Source organism: Cygnus atratus, chromosome 15, assembly GCF_013377495.2.
Source record: "Cygnus atratus isolate AKBS03 ecotype Queensland, Australia chromosome 15, CAtr_DNAZoo_HiC_assembly, whole genome shotgun sequence".
Lineage (NCBI taxonomy): Eukaryota > Metazoa > Chordata > Aves > Anseriformes > Anatidae > Cygnus > Cygnus atratus.
Window position 1 is genome coordinate 13,712,267 of NC_066376.1, and position 21,053 is coordinate 13,733,319.

General features: G+C 46.6%; 2 protein-coding genes across 4 annotated transcripts in view; one reads left to right on the forward strand and one right to left on the reverse strand.

Moving 5' to 3' along the window:
* The first annotated feature begins 62 nt into the window (after positions 1 to 62).
* TELO2 (telomere maintenance 2) lies at positions 63 to 19,060 on the forward strand. Its single transcript, XM_050713791.1, has 20 exons — positions 63 to 355; positions 607 to 878; positions 1,442 to 1,510; positions 2,188 to 2,335; positions 2,696 to 2,798; positions 3,091 to 3,159; positions 4,134 to 4,275; positions 6,133 to 6,269; positions 7,025 to 7,113; positions 8,321 to 8,434; positions 9,069 to 9,157; positions 9,481 to 9,572; positions 10,600 to 10,716; positions 11,338 to 11,409; positions 11,983 to 12,147; positions 12,846 to 12,937; positions 13,719 to 13,818; positions 14,211 to 14,275; positions 14,929 to 15,044; positions 18,177 to 19,060. The coding sequence occupies exons 1-20, from the start codon at positions 63 to 65 to the stop codon at positions 18,281 to 18,283; spliced, it is 2,451 nt and encodes an 816-aa protein (XP_050569748.1). The 3' UTR covers positions 18,284 to 19,060.
* Positions 19,061 to 19,200: 140 nt separating this feature from the next.
* Positions 19,201 to 21,053, reverse strand: part of IFT140 (intraflagellar transport 140) — an 80,255-nt gene continuing 78,402 nt past the window's right edge. For all 3 annotated transcript variants that reach the window (XM_035548718.2, XM_035548716.2, XM_035548715.2), the window contains exons 29-30: positions 20,830 to 20,971; positions 19,201 to 19,692 (exon numbers count right to left, since the gene is read on the reverse strand). In XM_035548718.2, coding sequence (XP_035404611.1) covers positions 19,489 to 19,692; positions 20,830 to 20,971 — 346 coding nt within the window. In that variant the 3' untranslated portion in view covers positions 19,201 to 19,488. The remainder of the gene's footprint in view (positions 19,693 to 20,829; positions 20,972 to 21,053) is intronic.

Consider the following 21,053-nt stretch of genomic DNA (forward strand, 5'->3'; position numbering starts at 1 on the left):
GGGCCGGCGCCGCCATTGGCTGCCGCCGAGCGGCGGCCGGAAGCCAGGCGCGGGGCGCCGCCATGGCGACGGCCGTGGAGAGCGCCCTGCGGGAGGCCCTGGCGGGGCCCGCGCCCGGGGCGGCGGCGCTGGGCGCGGTGCGGGACGGGCTGGCGGCGGCGGGGGGCCCGGCCGGCCTCGGGCGGCGGCAGCGGGAGCGCTTCGGGGCCTTGCTGCGGAGCCTGGCGGCGGCGGCGGCGGCGGGGCCCGAGGAGCCGGCCGGGCCCTGGCGGAGCTGCTTCGTGGAGGGGCCGCCCGGCCTCGCGCTCGGCGCCCTGCTCGGCGCCCTCGGGGAGCCCCCGGGGGCGGCCCCGCGGTCAGTGCGGGGACGGGGCGGGACGGGAGGGGGCGGCCGGGCCCGCCCAGCCCCGCCCGTGCTGGCGGAGGAGCCCCTGGGGGCAGGGAGGGCGAAGGGGCCCGGCCGCGACACGGCCCCGCTGAGATGGGAGCCGAAGCGCCCGCAGTGGGCACGGCACCGCCCCCACCCCCCCCTTTTTTTTTTTTTTTTTTTTAATATTATTTTGGAGTCGCCGCGCGCGGGGGCTCACGGCCGTTGTCTTCCCCCAGTCCCGGCTGTCGGCTGATCGTGGAGGTGCTGGAGCGGTTCGTGCGGGAGGGCCGCCTCACGGCCCTGCTGTGGGAGGTCTGCCAGCAGCAGGCGCAGGGCGGCCCGGCGGAGCTGCAGGACGCCCTGCTCAGCGGGATCGTGTCGCTGCCCGACCGCGTGAGCAACGGCCTGCAGGGGAGAAACCCCGCGGTGTTCTTCCCGCAGAACTACTTCCCCCTCCTGGGCGGTGCGATCGTCGAGGTGCTGCACAAGATCTCCGCTTCCCTGAGAGGTACGGCTGCGGGAGGGCTGTGCTACAGGGGCAGGTCTTCCTCGGACGTGTTTCTTGCGCGGCCCCCCGTGCTGGTGCTTGAAATGCAGGTAACGGGCGTTGCAGAGCCTCACGTTCGTCTTCCAGGCTGAGGTTCGTCGCACGTAAAAGATACAAGGAATGAGAAAGATGGCCGAGGCCGTTTAAAATCCTGATGAAAGCTGCGGTTCTATGAGCTGTTAAATGTCTTCGTCCGTTGCTAGAGTTTAGCTGTGGTCTGCGCTCAATTAATTGTGTGGAAGTAAGCCTGCAGGTGCAGCCAGCCTAGCAGCGCTGAACGAACCCGTGGTTTTATTCCCGGTGTGTTAAAGTGGGACTGAACTGCTTCAGGCTTCTCACTCCGCCTGTGTGCAGATAATTCTGTGGATCTTTTGTTCTTGAAGGCAGGTGGTGGGGGGAGAAGAGAGCGTGCCTCCAGAGAAAGAAATTAAGCCATGTTTTCAGGCTCCAGCACCTGTAGAAGTGTGCCTGCTCTGGATGCTGCTGGTGGTGGTGATGTTATGTTTGTGTCTGGTTTATCCCAGGTGGCTCGGATTGCTCAATATCTTTTGTTTCTCAAGTTCTGGGGAAGGTCTGCGTTCACGGGAGACAAAGTGAGTGCTTTACGGTAATATCTGGGGGAGAGGGAAGGCCTGGTTTGCTGTGTTAGTGAGGAGGTGTGACTATGACAGTGATCACCAGAGGGAGTGGGAGACTGACGAGGCAATCCTGGGCCTTTAGGAGGTAGGCTGCTCTCTGCTTCCTGAGGTTACTCAGCTACCTATCTGATAGCTGTTGATGCTTTTTTATCAGCTCACGTGAGTGCGGTCTCCTTGGCTCTAAAAAATTGTTGAGGTTACTGGTCGTCTTGTCCTGCCGTTTGGGGCATAGTTATGAAATGATCTTCTAGCACTTCTCAGCCAGCGGTCTGAGAGCCTGTTGGGAATACCAGCAAAAATCCCTCCCCGTGTGTAACACTCACTCACCTTACGTGAGGAGCCTTCAGTCGGGCCCACCGCGACTTTGAGGCCACAGTAGGAGTTAACAAGGCCCGGGGGGTGGGGAGGGGGAAGGAGAGATTTTCTGTCTGTTTACTCTGATGAGGAATACCTACGAGTTTCTTAGGCCTTAGGTTAGTCCTTACCACAGGAGGGATTTAGAATTGCAAACTGTGTGTTGTATTTCTCCATCTGCAAGGATCTTTAAATAGGCAGTCTGACCCTGAGCGCCATCGCGCCGGTTCTGTCCATCCTGTCCGTGTATTTACCTCTCTTTTCCTCCTCTACTTCAGAAGAAATTCTGAGCGTTTTGGTGCCCCGCCTCGCGGATCTCACCAAGTCGGACTGCATCTGGCAAAGGATTTGCTGGCGACTGGTCGAGTGTGTGCCAGAGCGCTGGATGGAGGCGGTGGTCCTTGGCTTTGTTCAGAGAGCACCAGGGTAAGAACTCTGTTTTCTTCCCTGATCCCGAGCAAAGGCTGGAACCTTCTCACAAATACTTGCGGAGGCCGTTTCTGAAAGATGCTGGCGTGCGTGTGCGCGCGTAGGGTTAAAGGAGCAGACTGATTGTTCCCCCTGGGGTAGAACCTGCGCTACTCTGTAAGGGTCTGGGCCGTGACATGGAGTAAAAAAAACATTATTTGCGACCACAGACTGGCTCTTAATGTTTAAAGGTGTTCTAGGGATTCTTAGCTTTTGACTTCTTTGCAATAAGCTGCTGACACAATTCCACAGGATTGGAGAGAGCGTGACAGTAATTCCAGGGCTTCCTAACGTTTTGCTGTTGACTTGTCTTGCCAGGGCAGATGTCTTGTCTAGGCTGCTGGGGAACCTGGTTGTGAAAAACAAGCAAGCTCAGTTTGTTGTGACGCAGAAGTTCCTCCTCTTGCAGTATGGCTACACGGTGAGGGCTGCATTGAACACCTGCCTTTCCCAAAGTGCTGATCGGGTGGTTTTGAGGCACATTCTCTAGACTGTTTCTGCGCTGTGTTTGTCTGCTCTTGGTTTTCCATGTTTCATCAGCAATTTCATGTCTTGCACTTTTTTTTTTTTTAAATTTGCGTACTTTTCAGTCTCTGAATATTGTCAACCAGTCCCTCACACGTAAAAGTTTAACGTAGTAAACAAAAACGTTCGGCATTGCAGGATGACAACTTTGTTCCCAGTTAATGAAAACCGCGGGTCTTGCTTTACAGACTGCTGTGCTACAGAATCTCCTCGGCTACCTGTCCCTGGACAGTCTTCGGCGCGCCTTATTGATCAAAGTAAGGTTAAGTCATGTTTCCGGTGATGTATCTGCTGGAAAAAACGCTGATCTGAGTGGGTGTCTGTGTGGTGGAGAATTAGGGTGCTTCTCTAAGTCACTTCTGCTCCTGGTCGTGAGAGTGAAGGAAGCCCCACCGCACTGACTGGTGCAAAACAAATGACTTGTGATGGACTAGGCAAGGACTTTCTGCACTCTGGTGTTAGTTTTTCATATTTAATTGGCAAATTGCCTTCCCAGCCGCAAAACTAATGACGCCTGGATTCCTACAAGGGTCTCACAGGCTCTGTCCTTCTCAGCTTTCTCCTTCGTCCCCTGCCTGTGTGGCAGATGGCAGAAAGTGCTGAAGTTGACTGAGAGCAGTCTGTGCAGAATGGCTGATGCTTTGGAATCTTTTTTATCTACCTTTGCCTCAGCAGGGATGCAGATCTTTTCCCTCTCCAAGTCAGCAGTTTAATAGAACTTCTAGGAAGTTGTTATCTCTGGAAATTGCTACAGATTTGTAATGGTGATTTTTTTTTTATATATTTTATATATTTTTTCCCACCGGTCAAAGGTTCTAAAATCTGTGAGTCCCGGCAGCTATTTAGACTTTGAAGGTGGGACTAAAAGCATTGTGTAAACAGCATAATACTGGTTTTTGATAAATGGTATGCAAAACAATGCATATTATTATGAGAAACAAACATACTTAGTGCTTTTAAGCAAAAAGCATTATTTTAACAAGGTATTAAAGGGAGGTGGTATGGACTTCTTAGTCGGCCAAGCATAATATCATTCTGGGCCCTGAAATACCAGTTAGCTCCATTGGCAGGGAGAGTAATTGCACTGTGAAAGCATGAAAACCAAAGGACCATCATAATAAACTTCATGGGCTGTATGAAAGCTAGTGTTCCTTCAGAAAGGAAACTATGTACGGAAAAGATCCGTTTCAAGCCAATTTGGGCAAACAAAGTCGTTTACACTCTGATTCAGGTGCTGCAAGAACTCTTGGAGACCTGGAGCAGTAGCAGTGCTGTGAAACACTCCCCGGCTGAGCAGCAGGAATACATTAGCAAGGCCATCCTTATCTGCCTTTCGCACCTGACGGAGCCTGAAATAGAGAGCTGCAGACAAGGTGAGGTGGCAGGAGAAGCAGGGCATAGATGTGCTTCACGGAAAAACTGACCGTTGAGTAGAAAAAGATCTGGTTTTGATGTGTAGGCTATCAAAATTGTCCCAATTTCATTTTGGCAAACCGTGCATCCTGCTGGAGTCCTTTTTCTTTAGTACATGTACGATAGGACTCCAAGTGCGTAGCTGTGAATCATGGAAGTGAAGACTGATATCTTTGAACTAAGGCTCTTACCTAAACAGCAGAGTTAGGGATCCGTATGTTTTGTCACGGGAAAAGCAGGATCGCCTCTGGGAGCGGTTAGAGGAATCGGGTGATTTGATTTCCAATTTATGGTCTTGCTCCTGGAGCATGAATAAGGCTCCAGAAGTGGGGGTGGGGAGTACACCGAGAATAAAGAGCGGTTTGGTTAGGCTCTGTCCTCTGCGTCGTGCTGCTGCCTGTGCTGGGATTACTGGCTAGGTGGGTAGGGGTGGTGAGTTACAGGCAGGGGCTGGCGGTTCTGGAGTTATAGCCTGCATAGCGGAGTGGAGTCACAGAATGGCTTGGGTTGCAAAGGACCTGAAAGCTCATCCAGTTTCACCCCCCTGCCGTGGGCAGGGACACCTCCCACTAGGTCAGGTTGCCCAGGGCCCCGTCCAACCTGGCCTTGAACACCTTTGGGGATGGGGCACCCACAGCCTCTCTGGGCAGCCTGTGCCAGTGCCTCAGCACCCTCTGAAGAATCTCCTCTTAACCTCTAATCTAAACCTACCCTCTTTTAGTTTTAAACCGTTCCTCCTTGTCCTGTCATTATCTGACTGAGCAAAAATACGCTCTTCATGTTTTTTGTAAAGCCCCCTTTAAGTATTGAAAAGCTGCAATAAGGTCACCCCGCAGCCTTTTCTTCTAGAGGTTGAACAGCCCCAGCTCTCAGCCTGTCCCCAGAGGAGAGGTGCTCCAGCCCTCTGAGCATCTTCGTGGCCCTCCTCTGGACCCATTCTGACAGATCTAATCCTTGCTGTGCTGGGGGCTCCAGCCCTGGGTGCAGCACCTCCAGGTGGGGCCTCACGAGGGCAGAGCAGAGGGGCACAGTCACCTCCCTCGACCTGCCGGCCGCTCCTCTGGTGATGCAGCCCAGGATGCAGTTCACCTTCTGGGCTGCGGGTGCGCACTGCTAGGGGAAGTGGATCCAATGAGTGAATAAAGGGAGTGTTTACTTGTTTCCCAGAGCAAGAACTAGGAGCTGTCAAAGGACACTAAGATAGGTTCAAAATTAACAAAAAGGAGTGGTCCTTCTCTAAAAGGTCCTGGTTTAAAGAGTCCTGGTCTGAAATGTCAATTTCTGTTCCAAGAAAAATATCTGTCCAGTTTCTAGAGTTACTTCTGTGCGTGTGGTTCTTTTTTTAATTATTGGAGGGTTGATTTAGAAGACCTGTTTTGTCTCTTTTGCTCTCGAGCTAATTATACTTTAGGAAAGTGACAGGTTATTTCCTAATGGTATTGTGCTGGTCAGAGCTTGCAGTTCCCTCATAGTATGGTATTACACTTACATGGCTTCAAAACTCTAAAAATGAGCTAAAGATTGACTTGTTTTGCCATCCTTTTTGTTTTATGTTTCAGTGAAAAAGTAAATATTCCAAATTTAGAACATGCTTGTAATGTTTTGTTGACTTTCCAGCCCGTGAAAAAGCATGTTTTTCCTGTATTGGTGCTGAAGGGAAACACTGCCATCGCAGAGAAGTCCTGCTTGCATAGGCCCTTTTTAGGTTTCTACCCATTGTTGGGTGGTGAGTGGCTGATGTTGCCCTCTTATGGAACTGGCATGAAGATGCATGGTTTTTTTTCTGACTTTGTTTCATATGCTATTTATTTTTTCAGAACTTCTTACAAGCATGATGGAAGGCGTGAAATGTCACTTGGATAGCAGCCTGCCACAGATCCGGCGTCTGGGAATGATTGTGGCAGAGAGCATTAGTTCAAAAATAAACACCGATGGGCCTGTCCTGAAGTTTCAGGTGAGGGTTATAAGGAAATTTTTCTTTGGTGTGCAAGGCATGGAGGAAATACGAGCTTTAAAGCGGGTGATCCGGGGCGTTACAGTGAGTTCTAACACTATCTGGAAATAAAGAGAGGCAGCAACAGGGTGTCTGCTCACAAAAAATGGTTGCATAGAAAACAAATGGATGTGCGAAAGTGGCCTTAGGGGTGTATGCTGATGGCAAAGTTTAGGGCAAATTGTTAATTAATAATGGAGTGCTAGAGATTTATCATTGCATGAGATTCCGATCTATGGAAGTTAAGAGGGAACTTCACGCCTAGACCAGGGGTGAGCATGCAGTCCCTGCAATGGTAGGAACGTCCCTGAGTTGAGATTTTCAAGATAAACGTGGGGATTTTTGCTGTGCTGTTAGTAGTAGAGTTTGTAAGAATTATGTGATAAAAACTGCATCCTTTCTTTAAAAATCTGCATCATCCATTGTGTTGCATAGCCAGTTATTAAATGTTTTGAAGATTGTAAATAACATTCAGACAAGGGCTGACCAAGTACTGCCATTAAATATAGGGGTGAAGATTACATATGGTACAGATCGCCATACAGCATCTTACTTAGATTACTGCTGGCCGGACAGTGATTGAAACAAATAGGATTGGTGTGTGTTGGTGTGTTGTCTGTTCTGATTCAGTCCTCATTTGTACACCGCAGAAGGGTCAAACGTTGAATGCTGGTCATGCTTGCACTCTTAAAATAACGGTTATTCTGAATGTCTAGTACGAAGAAGATGATGAAGCAAGAGAACTGAAGTCCCTTCTGGTGCAGGCTCCATCGATCTGTGTTGTCCCAAGCCTCCCAGACGACAAGTAAGATATTGCTACTCTTCATTTCCATGCCTTTTAAGGAGCAAATACCAAAAAAAAACCACACTGGGGAACTTGGCAAGTTATATTCCCCACCCACGCACCCAGCCCCGATGTTGATTATTTGCAGAGTCTACATCTGGAAAAGATGCGTTGTTCCATTTTTACCTTTTTTCTGCTCTTTGTGACTTTATTTGTCTATGGTATCTTCCCTCACTTGTCTCTTCCAGACTGAAGAGTCCTCATCTATTTAGTCATTCCTTGTATTTTGATAAAGCATTATAACGCACCTTATTCTTATAATGCAGTATAATTATTTGAAATTCATAATTGAAATGGTAGCATATGTTAGAACTGCCTGTTTGATAGCCACGCATGGTGAAACCGTGCTGCAGTTCCTAGGGGTCTCGTGTTCCCCTGAGTAGAACCGAATGGGCCTTTCTGGTCACATCTGGGGAGTCTTTTGATGTTTGGGTCACAAGCAGCCACCCCCCACCCACTCATCAGTAACAAAAATCTAGCGTATCCGTCAGTGTAAAGACTGGTTCTGTGGTGCTGTTAGCTTCGGTGGCATCAGCTGAGGTGCTTGAAGCACTTATTTGTATCAACAGATGAATGAAACACTTAATAGCAAATGAAGCTGTCCAGCACTCCGGTGAAATACAGATTTATTGCTCCCATTTTAGGGGTGTAATCAGCATAGACAGCTGTTTGAGACAGCCTTTGAGAAGTAGAGAGGTGAAAGGACATACAAAAATCCACAAAAATATCCACAAATATAGGAACAGAGAAATGTTTTTCTTTATTATTAAATTAATCCCATTAGGAATGATTAAAGATGCTTCTTCCCCATTTGTTCAGTTCCATTTGTAGCTTTGAATACTCTGCAGACCAGCGTGATCCAGTTATCACAGATGAGACTTTCCGTAGCGGTCCTAGACACAAGTCAGTACGGGGAGAATGCAGCAAACTAGCTAACTTAATTTTTGTTATCTGTTGCTTTTCTGTTACGAGATTCTGATTCTCCCGTCATCCCATTCTGCCTCCCAGGACTTTGTTCTTTATGAAGGCCAAGCTAGGTGGGAGACTGCAGTAGAAATAATTATCTGCCATTCTACTGAGACAGCAAGGGTTGGTGGTATGGGTGGCTTTTTGCTCGTGAATACGGACTGTTAATCTTACTGGTTTTAATGCTTCTTGTTGCCCATAGCAGGAATGAGAAAGCAGATGCTGCGCTGCCACTGGCATCGGAAAGTAATGGAAAATCCCATACAGCAGCGACCCACGTGGTGTCAGATGAGGAGTCAGATGCTGAGCTTGACAGGTATGGGGACAAGAAGCTGATAGGAAATGGGAAAGGGAGTGGTAGGTTCTTAAGGGAAGACTTGGAGAGAAGGGAGCTATTGGTAGCTGCTTACCTCGGCACTCGTGTGCTTTCTGACCAGAATGAGGGAGCAGACCTTGTTCAGCTGGGTAGGATGTTGTGTAGGAAACTGCATGCAAGTCTGTTAATCAGTAACTGGAGCAAAGCCGTTGTCGTGTCCAATCATTATATTTATTCCATTTGGCTGACTTAGTATACTTTTTCTTTTCTGGAATTATCAGTGTATCCACCCACTTGGTTAGCGGGCCTGTCTTGTCCTATCACTTTACCAATACATAAAGAAATCTTAAGAATTGGCTTCTTGCCTCTGGGTCACCTGACTACTTCTGCACTTGACCAAGAGATCCAGTTCCAGATCTGGTTGCAGAACTGCTCTTTCACTGAGATTCAGAGCGATTCATAGAACTCCCTAAGGACCTCTTTTAGTCTCAGCTTCAGCAGTGCTGCCATATTATACAAGAGTGGCGGTGTTACAGTAGTGCCTGTGCTGCTGCTTTACTTTCTGTGTGGATAGCTGAGGGAGGGAGAACAGCTGTACCCCATAAACTAACTCCTGCCTTTATTTCTTTTACAGTGATGATGATCTTACTCCTTATGATATGTCAGAGGACAAAGAGCTAAAGAAGACTAAGGCTCCAGTGTATATTCGAGACTGTATTGAAGGTAGGAGATCGTGGGCCGAATTTTCATCTGCTTCTTACTGTTTTGGGGAGAGTGGTCTCTTTAGGTTTATTTTTGTTCTGAGCTAATTTGAAGAAGGTCAGAATTACTCAACGAATTGAAATACTCAATTTGTAGTATTTCAGTTATCTGGACGCAAGTGCTAAACCATCACTTCTGAGTAATTTGTGTAGTTCCTAGTGCTGCCCCTGTGCAGGGTCAATGATACTTTCCTATAAAAAGACAGAATACTGTCAGAAGAAAGTTGGGGTATACACCCAAGCAGAACAATTCTATGAATAGTTTTTGTTTCTCTTGTCTTTCAGTCCTGACAGGATCTGAAGATACAGACAAATGGGAAGCTACAGTCAAGGCTCTTGAGAGCTTGGTTCGAAAGAATCCGGCAGCAACAAGAGAGGTGAGGTAGTCTGAGCTAACAGTTACTGGTGGGCAGGTTATCCTTTTGCCCTTGTGAGGAGACTAACTTTGCCAACAGAGCAGCCAGCAGAGCTGTGTGTACCTGAACTTAGAGCTTTCAACTTGGGAAGGGAAATAGAAGGAAACAGTTGCTTTGTAAGTAGTTTGCTAGGCTAGAGAGCACAAAGGAGCAAAGAAGCAGGCGAATGTGCTGGCAGCAGCATGGCATTTAGCAGCTCCAGCACTGAAAATGAAGTGCATTTGCAAGTAGAACTTAGCAGTAACTCGAGGCAGCAGAGCAAGCTCCATGCCTTGTGCTGAGCAGAAAAAACTTCAGAAGGGAAATTTACAGCGGAGCACGAATCCCACAGACAAAGTGATTTTAATTTTGTATGTCATTGATACTGAATTGAAATTGAATTGATTGTTATTTCCCAACAAAAGGGGGGATTAAAATCAAATGGACTTCCCTATTTGCTTGTAGAAGTGTACTTCCTGAGGGACTAGGTGCCTTGTACTGATCAAGGCAAAAAGCTTTTGTGAGAGGAACTTAGGAGTGGTTTGATTGCTCACCACTACCTGTTAGCGAACAGCTGAAGATGGGATTTGTAGTGCCAGTGGTAGGTGCCTCGGCCAGCTAAGAGAGGGAAGGGCTGTAATATGGTAAGGGACTGGATGGACGTTGCCTGTGCTACAGTGCCCTTTAACCCACGAATTTCAGTAATAGGTTTTCCTATCTTATGATGTTTACCATTTGTCCAAAAAGCCAAAGTAAAACGTGAATGTGGACAGAGAAATCAGCTTAGGGAGTTGATACGTGTTTTGAGAAATCTGTCTTGATGGCATTTATCTTAGTATCTTTTCTCTCCCTCATGTGTGAAAGGCGGCATGTTGTTGCCTGTATTCTGTTCCCACATTTTCTTTACTTAAGCATTAGAAATGGAAAGTGGACTCTGCTCTGTAAATCCTGTGAGAAAGAAAACATTTGCGGTGACTTGATTGCTTTTTTTTTTTCTTATTTTGAGCAGGTTAGTGTCGAGTTGGCAAAAATACTATTGCATCTGGAGGAGAAGACCTGCATTGAAGGCTTTGCAGAGCTCCGTCAGAGGGCCCAAGTAGCTGTTTTAACCGTGGATCCAATACCTGTTAGTCTCTCTTACTTCTTCCCTTTTTCAGTTGAGGCACAGGGGAAAATTTAAGCAGGTGAAGTCTCTTATCTTTGTAGAAGCAGCTGTCAGAGTGTGGTAGAACAGCTGGCGGATGTCTGACAGCATTTACACAGAGATGGGCTGTATACTGAAGAATCTGCAATGGATGGCAAACGGGAAAGAAAAAGTCAAGAGCTGTAGCAGACTGGGAGAGATTTGGTATATGGGTAAACCATATACCAGACAAGGCAATTTAGATAAGGACTTGTTGTGCTGAAGGGAGATTGCTTCACAGAGAATGAAACTGAGGCACACAGTCTCTAAAAGATTTGACCGCTGTTTGTAATCATCTGCCGTAACGTTTGGATGCCTCTGCATAGGAGGGAGAGAAGAATCGCAAAATCCCTTTTGTTGTTTACTTCCTTTGGGAGAACCTAGAAGTGGAAGTGTCTGAATTTCCCCTGTTCATACAGTGTTTCTCTTCCCTTCTCTTAGAGGCTTGTTGTTAACTAACAGGAAGCAGGACTTTGCCTGAAATGGAGAATTTAGAATTTTTAGAATTAGTGGAAAGGCTATTTACTGGGTTTGTGTTCACTGCTCCTTGATTTTTCTGTCCAGGTAGCACAGTACTTGACCTCCCAGTTCTATTCCCTGAACTACAGTCTGCGTCAGCGCATGGATATTCTTGATGTAAGTGCTCATCTCCTTGCTTCTCATTTTCATTGTGGCTTTGTTGCACCAGTGCAGTGTCTCTAAGATGTAAAGGTGTTAACCTTTATTCGTTGTAGGAACAGGTGAGGAGGAAGTGCAGGCATAGGAATCTGTTATGTTGGTATTTATGCCTGGCATTTCCCTCTTGTTCTTAACCCTGCTACACTCAATTAGACAGCAGTCCTTGCCCACAGAATGCAAAGTGTGTGATGGTCTATTGCCTAACAGCTGCTGCTGTTTCCTAACGTGTCATCAATCTGTGATGTCTTCACTTTCTGAAAGACAGCAATCTGCTTGTGGCTCCTTCCACATCATTTCACTTACCGTGTCTGAAAAAGGAGCCCCTGTTCTGTTTCAGAGTTGAGTGACTGAGCTGTTGACCGAATACCTCGGAGTCGGCTGACTGGGTTCAGGCACTCACCCTGCTTTCTTAATTCTAGAACTGTTGTGTCTTTCTGCCTTGCTATTCTGACTGGTTTGGCTGCAGGTTAGCTGTTATTGTTGCCTAGTACAGGGATTATCCCCTTTTAACATTCCTTTTTTTTCCTCTAGGTATTGGTTTTGGCAGCTCGGGAACTGTCCTTTCCCAAAGTCCATGGGAAGATCAAGCATGTCGAAAAGCCTCGTGTCCAGCTCCTTCCTGGAAGTGACAGCTCTAACGACTGGAGAAAAATTGTTGATGAGAGGATCAAAAGCAAGACTAGGAGGTTTGCGAAGGTGAGACCAGGGCAGAAACCAACTTATGTCAAATACAGCAAAAATAAGGACAGTATGACTGGCTGTAGTTCTGTCTGGAAAGAGCAAAATACCTGTGAAATTGGGCTCAATCCAGAGGCAAGACCGGGTAACTTAAAATGTCAGTTTCACTTTAATGTCTTGCTTTTTTTTTTTTTTTTTCATGGGAAGTACCAAATCCCATAGTCCTTTCCCAGGAGGAAAAGGAAAATAGACCTTGAACTCCTCGTCTCACATTGAGGGATGGCTGTGTCTGCTCTGTGCCTGTTCTGAGCTTGTCTGGCCACTGCAGGGTGCTGTTAACTGCACTCACAGATCCCAGGGCATCCTCCTTCAGACTGGACTGTCTCAGGCTTCTCTTTTTCAGGAAGATGAACTGGTGCCAGTTTCACGGGTCCCTTAACTCCCCTGTGGTTTGTCCTAGGGGACTTGCTTTCCCGAACTCTACACCTTGAATGTTCTTGGTTTTAATATGTAACCCAGCAGTACTGAGATACGTTGTACTGAAATATTTAGATGTGTGAGAGGATCCTGAGTGGGAAGGGAGGTGACTGGTCTGGAAACTAGCAGCCATAGGGGTCCAAGTAAGCAGTAGTTGACAGTGGGTTGGCTGCAGTGGATGAATGCAGAACAGTTGGATACTACATCTTGTGTCTAGACTTCATTTTTCTCTTGGACAGGGTCCATCTCAAGCACAAGTGGCTTCTGGCCCAAATGAATTCAATTCTGTTGCTGGACACTTCTTTTTTCCATTGCTCCAGAACTTTGACAGGTGAGTGAACACCTTGGGATGTGGGTTTGGCAACAGCAAGAGTGAACCTTTCTGCTTGTCTGAGAGCAGCAGAGTAAAGCCCAGAAGCTGTGTGGGAGTCCTGTGACACCGTGCTGATGCCTGGCTCATTGATCAAGCTTAGAGAGGACGATTTTGTGCTCTCGGACTTAGCCTATGAAGTTTTCTTGGCCAGGAATACGTAGGACCCTGCAGTAAGTGAATATATGCTACTAAGCATAACCTGTCGGCAGGTACATAGGGGGATGAATTTGGCGGTACCAAACAGCATTTTGGCTGACCTTGGGGAGTTCATACAAAGCCACAGCACTCAGATTGTAGTCTTTAATAGAAGTTACCTGCCTCAGTTTTTGTCTTGTCACATGGATTGATCCTTTTGACTGTGTTACAGTGCACAGGACACATTTTACTCTCAAGTTTACCTAAGGAAGAATCAGTAACTGATGCCGTAAGAATCCAGATTCTTGTAATATCTGTCTGAATAGTTTGTTTGTAGAATGGCAGCAGTGCTAGCTTTTGCATGCAGTTGCTTCCACGTAAAGCTAGCCTGTTGGTAGGGCATGTGATCCCTACTGTAGAGGATGTTAGTGGTGTGGGAGCAAGCAGCTGTGGCCCATGTTGAACTGGGAATGACTCTGTATAACTTTTTTTAGGGATTCAGACTTGTATGAAACAGTTTGCTCTGCACAGCCACCCTGACCACTCCAAAGACGCACTGTTCAGCCCTGTCACTGCTGCAGGACTGTTTATCTTGTGCTTGCAGGCCTTTATCAACTTTTGATCTCCTGGGGGAAGATCACTTTGTCCTAGGAAGACTGGTCCACACATTAGCAGTCCTGATGTACCTGGCTGTCAACACTGTGGTAAGAAAGGCTGAATGAGCTTTCAGGTAGCGGGACTGACTTCTAGCCTGGGAGCTTGGGGGTGTGTTCTGGGGCCTGCTACACTTAGACTGGCAGTAAGTTTGAGTCATGTGCTGAGAAGTCCCTAAAAGGGCTGAAAACAGATGGTCAGAAAGGAGATACGGGATTCAGACATCCCTGCACTTTCTTCTGCTGCTTCTGATAGTTCTTCTTCCAACTTCTGTGGGAAGTTGGACATATCTTTACTATTCACTGCTTCAGTTTCCTCATCTATAAAATAGCTGGTTGTAACTTTGATGTTAGGGTTACAGCAGTATACATCAAGGCCCAGTTCTTGAGGGTGGTGTGAATGTGAAGGTATTCAGTGCTTGTGTCATAATCCTGTTTTACAGGCAGTTACTGCAATGGGAAAGGCACTGATGGAGTTTGTTTGGGCTCTGCGTTTCCACACCGACTCGTGAGTTGTAGTTGTCTGCTTTTGTTCTCAAAGATCCCCTGTGAGTAAGCATCCAGCCACCACCTCTCCTTGTCCAAGACTAGCACCTGGCTGAGAATGTCAATGATTTAATCTATTCTTCTTTATGCTTACCTCTGGTCTTGCGTTCTTGTGGCTGAGTATTGCAAGAGCGTGTAATGAAAGCATTGCTTTAATATCAGACCAACATAGGAACTTAGCTAATGTCTTCTGGTGTTGAGATACAGTCATTACCTGTAAAAAGCGTGACAGATTTTTCCTTCAACTATTCTTGTGATGTTTTCAGCTATTTCAACTGAGGAAGCTGAGAAAACTTTAGATTCAATTCCTGCATGCGACTTGGAGAGAAATTAAGACGTAGCTAAAATGCTGTAAACATCCAACTTCTGTTTTGACCTTGCACTATTGCAGGTCCCTGAGTTATGCTGGACTCCCTGAGACACAGCACGGCAGGGGTTCTGTATGCGAGTGCTGTGCCAGCTGGTGCATGGTTACACTCCTAGTCAGTATGAACATGGCAATAGTTATAATAAGAAATAGTGGGAGCTGGAGAACCCTGGGGGTGAGGAATAATAAGTAAATCAAGGTAGAGCAAGAAGCTGCAGGTTTTGACTAGTTCGGTCTTTCTCCAACAGGTATGTGCGTCAGGGTCTTTTATCCTGTATCTCCTCTGTGCTGCTCAGTGTCCCTGCGGAGCATCTTCTAAACAACATGACAGAAGAGCTTTTGGAGACTCAGTCCTGGCTGGGAGGTAAGATGTGGTGGTGTATGCCAATGTTTTTCTGGCTAGTGCTGCAGTTTGCATGCAACATCTCTCTAAAATTGTGACTGTAGCAGTAATGTCCTTGTGCTGTGCTCCTCACACTTGCATGATAAACATATTTATTGCTTGGTCATAGGTCTAGGACAAATACCAGACCACGCTCTGTGCTGTAGACACATTGCAGAGGTACCTAAAGTATAAGCTGAGAGATGCTTATGGCATTTCGAAGTGTGACTGTCCTCAAAGTTTGAAACAGTTGCCAAGCAAATATCCCAAAATATACTGTGTTCCCTTTCTCTTTCTAAGCCTCCAACCACTCACCTCCTGAAGCTGCAGCACACACAGTCATACTACATGTTTGTTGTGGGTCAGCCCTGGCAGGCAGCTCAGCACCACACCACCGCTCGCTCACTCTTCCCAGGTGGGAAAGGGGAGAGAATCCCAGCTTCTGGTGTGCCCCCAGCCTACTTGCTGGCAGGGAAGCATAGAAAGCAGAAAGGTCTGCGGCTCTCGTAAGCACTGTTCTGCAACAACTAAACCATCAGTGTGTTATCACCACTATTTTTATTTAAAATAAAAAAACCAATACGCAGCATTGTGTGAGCCTCTATGAAGAAAATTAACTGTATACCAGCCCAAACCATGCCTGTTACGTCCAGGCAGTGACTGACTGGCAGTAACATACGAGACTTGTTTTAAGCTATGTGCACAGAAGATGGGTTTCCTTAGTGCTAATAACAAAAGGAAGAAGAGCATGGCCCCATCTCTTTACATCCTATTGCTGATGAACAACCTATGAAAGAGAGCAAATTATTTGGTTTGTATTGATGTAAGATGCGCTGTGTGCAGGCTGCAGTTTTTATGGGTTGTGCTAAGCTGGGACTGCCCGTACTTGTGATTGTGTATGGCAGTGTGCTGCAAGCACAAGGGGGAATAATGCTGTGTGCTTTGTGCCTCTGAAGCCTCCACTGTACTCTGAGTGGCCCTCATGTGACTCCCCGGGTTGGTTTCCTTCACCATTCTCACTCTTGGTGAGTTGGCTTCCCCCAGGGAGCAGGCAGGAAGCAACACTGACACAGGCGGCCTCTGATCCTTGCACGTTGTGGAGCTCTGTGTCCTTTAAGAGGAAGAGAGCTGCCTTGTGGGGCCAAAAGCTTTACTTTTCCCATGACATGCAGTGTGCTCCGAAGCATCTGTTTGTCTTTGTTGCTAGCCACTGCTATTAGCAAGTAAAGACTTTTGAGGAAGGTTATGACCACCTCTTTTGAACGAGGGTCGGTGTAGCCTGCTTTTAATGGGTTACTTTTGGAAGAAGGAGGACAGAGCTAGCAGCATCTCTTATGCCTGTAGGAAGTGTAATCGTTTTTTAATGTGGTGCTGTTGCATGAAAATTGTGTGGTGGATCCTGGTGGAAATGGATAAGCTCAGAGGTGTGTGCATACTAGGGAAAGGGAGATTCAGAAATGTTAAAGAATGCACTTGGCTCCGCATCTGGTCAGATACGATTAAAGTGTATTTTAAAACCTATGTATCCGTCTAGAGCTGCTTCCTGAAACAACTTTTTGGGCTGTGGCTTTACTGTTTGTTGTAAGATTGTTGGTAAAACGCTATCACGGGGAGGTACTGGGCTCTTGCTGCTCCAGAAGCCGAGGTCAGTCGTTAGAGACCTGCTTTTGTGACTGAGTCATGGTTTTGAGCTAGCAGACTTGCTGTTCCAGGCAAGATTTGAAAGAAGCAGCAACATCTATTAGGTCTGCTGTTATAGCAGGGAAAAATGACAAGCTGTCAAGCATGCAAGCCTTCCACTACTCTGCCTAACAGCTGGGAGAAGTCACGGCTATGGGCTTCAGCTTAGAGCTTGTACGTTTCTCCTATGGCTAAAACACAAAGAGGGACTGGAAAATGTTCTCCATGCTGCATGTGGCAGAAATCTCTACCTCTGCTCCAGCCTGTAATTACCTCCCAGCCTGTGCAGATTGCTGTAGTTCATAGCAGGAATAACTGTTCCTGCTCTTCAGACTTGGGGCTGGAACTAGAACTGTTTCCCTTTAGAAAGTGTTTGCAGAATGGTGTAAGAAGGTTCAGGTGCTGTCACAGTAGTCCTCTTAGTGGCTGCTTTGGGACATTTCAGCTGTAGAGAGAAGCTACCTACAACTGAGCAGCCTAACTGTTCCTGGGCAGGGAGGAGGGGAACACCTAAGCATTTCTAGGAAACAGTTCCTTCAAAGGCAGCTGCTGAGGAATTGAGGGAATTCCCCACCCCTTGAAAGTGCCGTCATGGGTAAGTTTCTTTTATGGCAGAACCTAAATGTATTCTAGTGCCCAGTGCCTCCCTTGCGGTGGCAGCAATTCAAGGTCTGTACTCATGCAGTTAGAAGCAGTGCCAACAGCAGGCTCTTAGCTTACAAGCTTGTAGTAACCTGTCTTGTAGCCTTCCCGGTTTTGCTTCTGGAGAGGGAGTTTGGAAATACCATAATGAAGCTCTCCCTGAGTTTATAAATAGCTCTACTCAAGCTGAATGAGTCATGTGTTTGGGCTGACAGTGCTGGGCTCTGAGCGCGCTGCTTGTGCGTACAGGATATCCTTACACAGGCGCTCAGCTCTTCCAGGCTCCCCCTGCTCAGACATCCTGCGTGCATCCTGGTTTTTACTTTGCAGGCCTAGTAAGGGCCCCTGAACTAACAGCTGCTTGAAGCAGCTTAATCCCCTCCCTTACATGCTGCAGAAAGTGTAAGAGAGTGACTCGTTTATCAGCAGACTAGCACAACTGAAAATGTGTTGAACCTCAGGCCCTGCTTCTTTCTTTCCTCCAGTCAAGTGTGCTGTGACCACGGGTTTCAGGAGGGAGCACTGAGCATTTGTTTAGGCTGTAGAAACTGGCAGCATGGAGACATCAGGGTTTTGAATAAGTTGATTTCTAATTGTAAACTACATTCATGCTAGCAGGTCAGCTGTAGAATAGCTCAAGGGCACAAATATAAATTCTGGCATGGAGGATGTTTCTTTTGATGTTTCATTTAGTGCTGTTCTGTGATGGTGACTGAAACGGTACAAACATGTCAGGTAAAAGTCTGTTTTTTCCACCTATTTTCCAACTTACAGTGGCTTCTTCTTTTACAGATGTGGTGGAGAAAGATCCAGATGGGGACTGCAGGAGGCTGGCCTTGCAGAACTTGCTACTAATGGAGAACCTGAAAAAGAAACTCAACAAAACTGTCCCTTCCTAGCTGAAGGGTAACAGAAATGACTTTACCTCGTACTCTTGCCAGCTGGATGTATGTAGGCACTACTGGGGCCTCTTCGATGGTCACCTGGCTGGAGAAGAGGAAGAAGGGGGAAGGGTGCAGAGCTGTACGCCAGCGAACCTGACTTGACATCTGGACTTTGTAGTGGAGGCCAATTTAGTGAGCTACTGCTATCCGGTACGGCGTGTACAGATGCAGGAAGGTAGGCTAGCACTGCCATCCTCTCCACACCTCCCCCAGCCCCCACCCCCAGCTATTTATAACCTTGGCAGGTTTGAGTCCTCTGCTAAAAATACAGGGAAGATCTCATAGCTGACTTCTTGTCAGAAAAACAGGAGGGCTGGAAACAGCCACTTACCTCCCAGGGCTGTGACATACCTATAAAAAAAGCTCCCATGTCTTCTGGCAGCGTTTGGTGGAATAGTTAGAGGTCTGCTGTTTGAAGCACAGGGTAGGATGGTGTCAGCAATGACACTGCAGCAGCTGAGATATAAGCATGGAATAGCTGCAGTGAAGTTTGAAAAAATGTGCCAAACATTAAAGGTTTGAGTTAGAGCTGCACTAGAGTTACAAAGCGAGAATTCTTTTGATATTAGTACAGAAAGAAGGTTGTATTAAAGTGTAACTAAGGTCCAGATTTTGATCTCAAAAGCCCTAGTCTGCATGGCCCTGTATTTTAAATAAAGCTTTGAGGTGGGGAAGTCTCCCTCCCTTCTGCAGTATGGGAGTAGTTTGACTTTTGACCAAGCTCCTAGCCAAGCAGGACGGAGATTGTTTGTTTTCAGAAGTTCTGCCTTCTAAGGAAAGATAAGTATGTTAGCACCTTAGCAGACCAAAGCTGTACTTGAAAATTGTCAGCTCAGGAATTCTTACTTGAACAAGACTGCAGTTACAATACACAGCTCTCTCTCTCTCTTTTTCCTTTTTTTTTTCCCTTCAGGTTTATTAAAATACTAAAACTAGATTCAGACCAGACTATATATATACCCAGCTCTTTGTATGTGGTGTTTGAAATGATACATAATTTCAGTAATGATGCTTGTACAGTCAAGCAGAAAAAAATAAATTTCTTGGTAATAACCAAAAAGTCTGTCTGCAGCAGTGGGTTGACTGGTACGACCCCTAATGAGGACAGAATAAATGACCTAGTGTTAAAGTCAACATTTGTCTTTGGTAAGTACAAATTATCAGGGATCCTCCACTTCATCAGCCACCTCTTCTTCCACTTCCTTGGTCTCCATACTGCTGTGGTGACTTTGCTCTGGAACCAGGCTTTGGTTTATGGGAATGCCTACTCCTCTGTGAACTGCCTCGATGGTCTGCTGATTGACATAGTAAGTCAGGTTTGTGCATGGAATTCTTTTCCGCATCTCTTCCAGATACTGGTAAGCCTAAAGAAAAACACAAGTTACTGTTACAGGCTGGGGGAGGATGTACTGCTTCTAAAAATTCCAACAAAAGTGTGAAAAGCATCTGCCTTGAGTGCTTGGCTGATGAGCTCGTGAACTGATGGAGTTCAGTGGTGGAAAGGAGCTAACACTAGGTCAGGACAATACAGCATTTGATACCATGAAGCCTTTGCATAGGGGCTTGTCAATTCTAGCTTCTGCAGTATAAAAAAGAATGGGTCTCAAAGGCTGGTTTTACATTCTCCTGCTAGCTGAAGCACTGTCAAAACAACACCTTATAAGTAAGGTTAATCAGCACAGCTGGAGAAACTAGCAGTTGGCATCCTTCTGTTCCATAATAACAGCAGACTATGTTTTAGTCCAAACCCTGGTGCATGTCATAGAATATTCCAGGTTCGAAGGGACCCACAAGGCTCATAGAGTGGGGCCAGAGGAGGGCCACAAAGTTGATTAGAGGGCTGGAGCACCTCTCTTACAAAGAATAGCTGAGAGATCTGGGGGTGTTCTGCCTGGAGAAGAGAAGGCTCCAGGGAGACCTCATTACAGCTTTTCAATAGTTAAAGGGGGCTTATAAAAGATGGACAGCAACGTTTTGCTCAGTCAGATAATGGCAGGACAAGGAGGAATGGTTTTAAACTGAAATCACTGCCCTCGACTGCCTGGTAATACTGTGCCTGATGCACTTCGGGACATAGCAGGCCCTTTTGGCTACAGGCACTGCTGACTGGCACTGCATGACACAAGTCAATTTGCCATCAAAGTGAGTTACTATTTCCTCAAATTAGTATAATTTTATAAGTTTCTTTTTTTGTTTGGCCAGGTGGCAAATGAAGTCCAGTGCAACTGCTGAGACAATGCACCCAGACCTTTCTGTTCTTATCTCTAGTAATGGGAAGTATTTAAGAATCCAGCATTATTTATGCTCCATGTTCTCTGAGCTTTCTTTTCAGTCCCAAGTAATAATAATTTGAAGATAGTTCCTTAAGCATACAACACCCTGCCAAGCCGTTTAGCTCCTGTAAAGGAGGCTCTACTGTAGAATGTCTTCCCATATGAGTTAAGCGCTTATACCAAGCTGCACTGGTCTATATAAAGTTCAGGCTCTGAGAATTAACTTACCACATGGAATTCCTCCACCTGTAAGTAATGTCCAATCAGAAATCCCAAGACATCTCCCTGACGGATGGCATTGTCAAGATCTTGCTCAGCTAGAAGTTGTTCACATTGTCTGATTGCTTCTTTGGGATCCTCAGAGTAAACTCTAGTAAAAGAGCATAGTTACTCATATTTCAGGTTACTCTTTGGTCTTGAATGCCAGCAGCCCTTTTAAAATTACAGGTGTT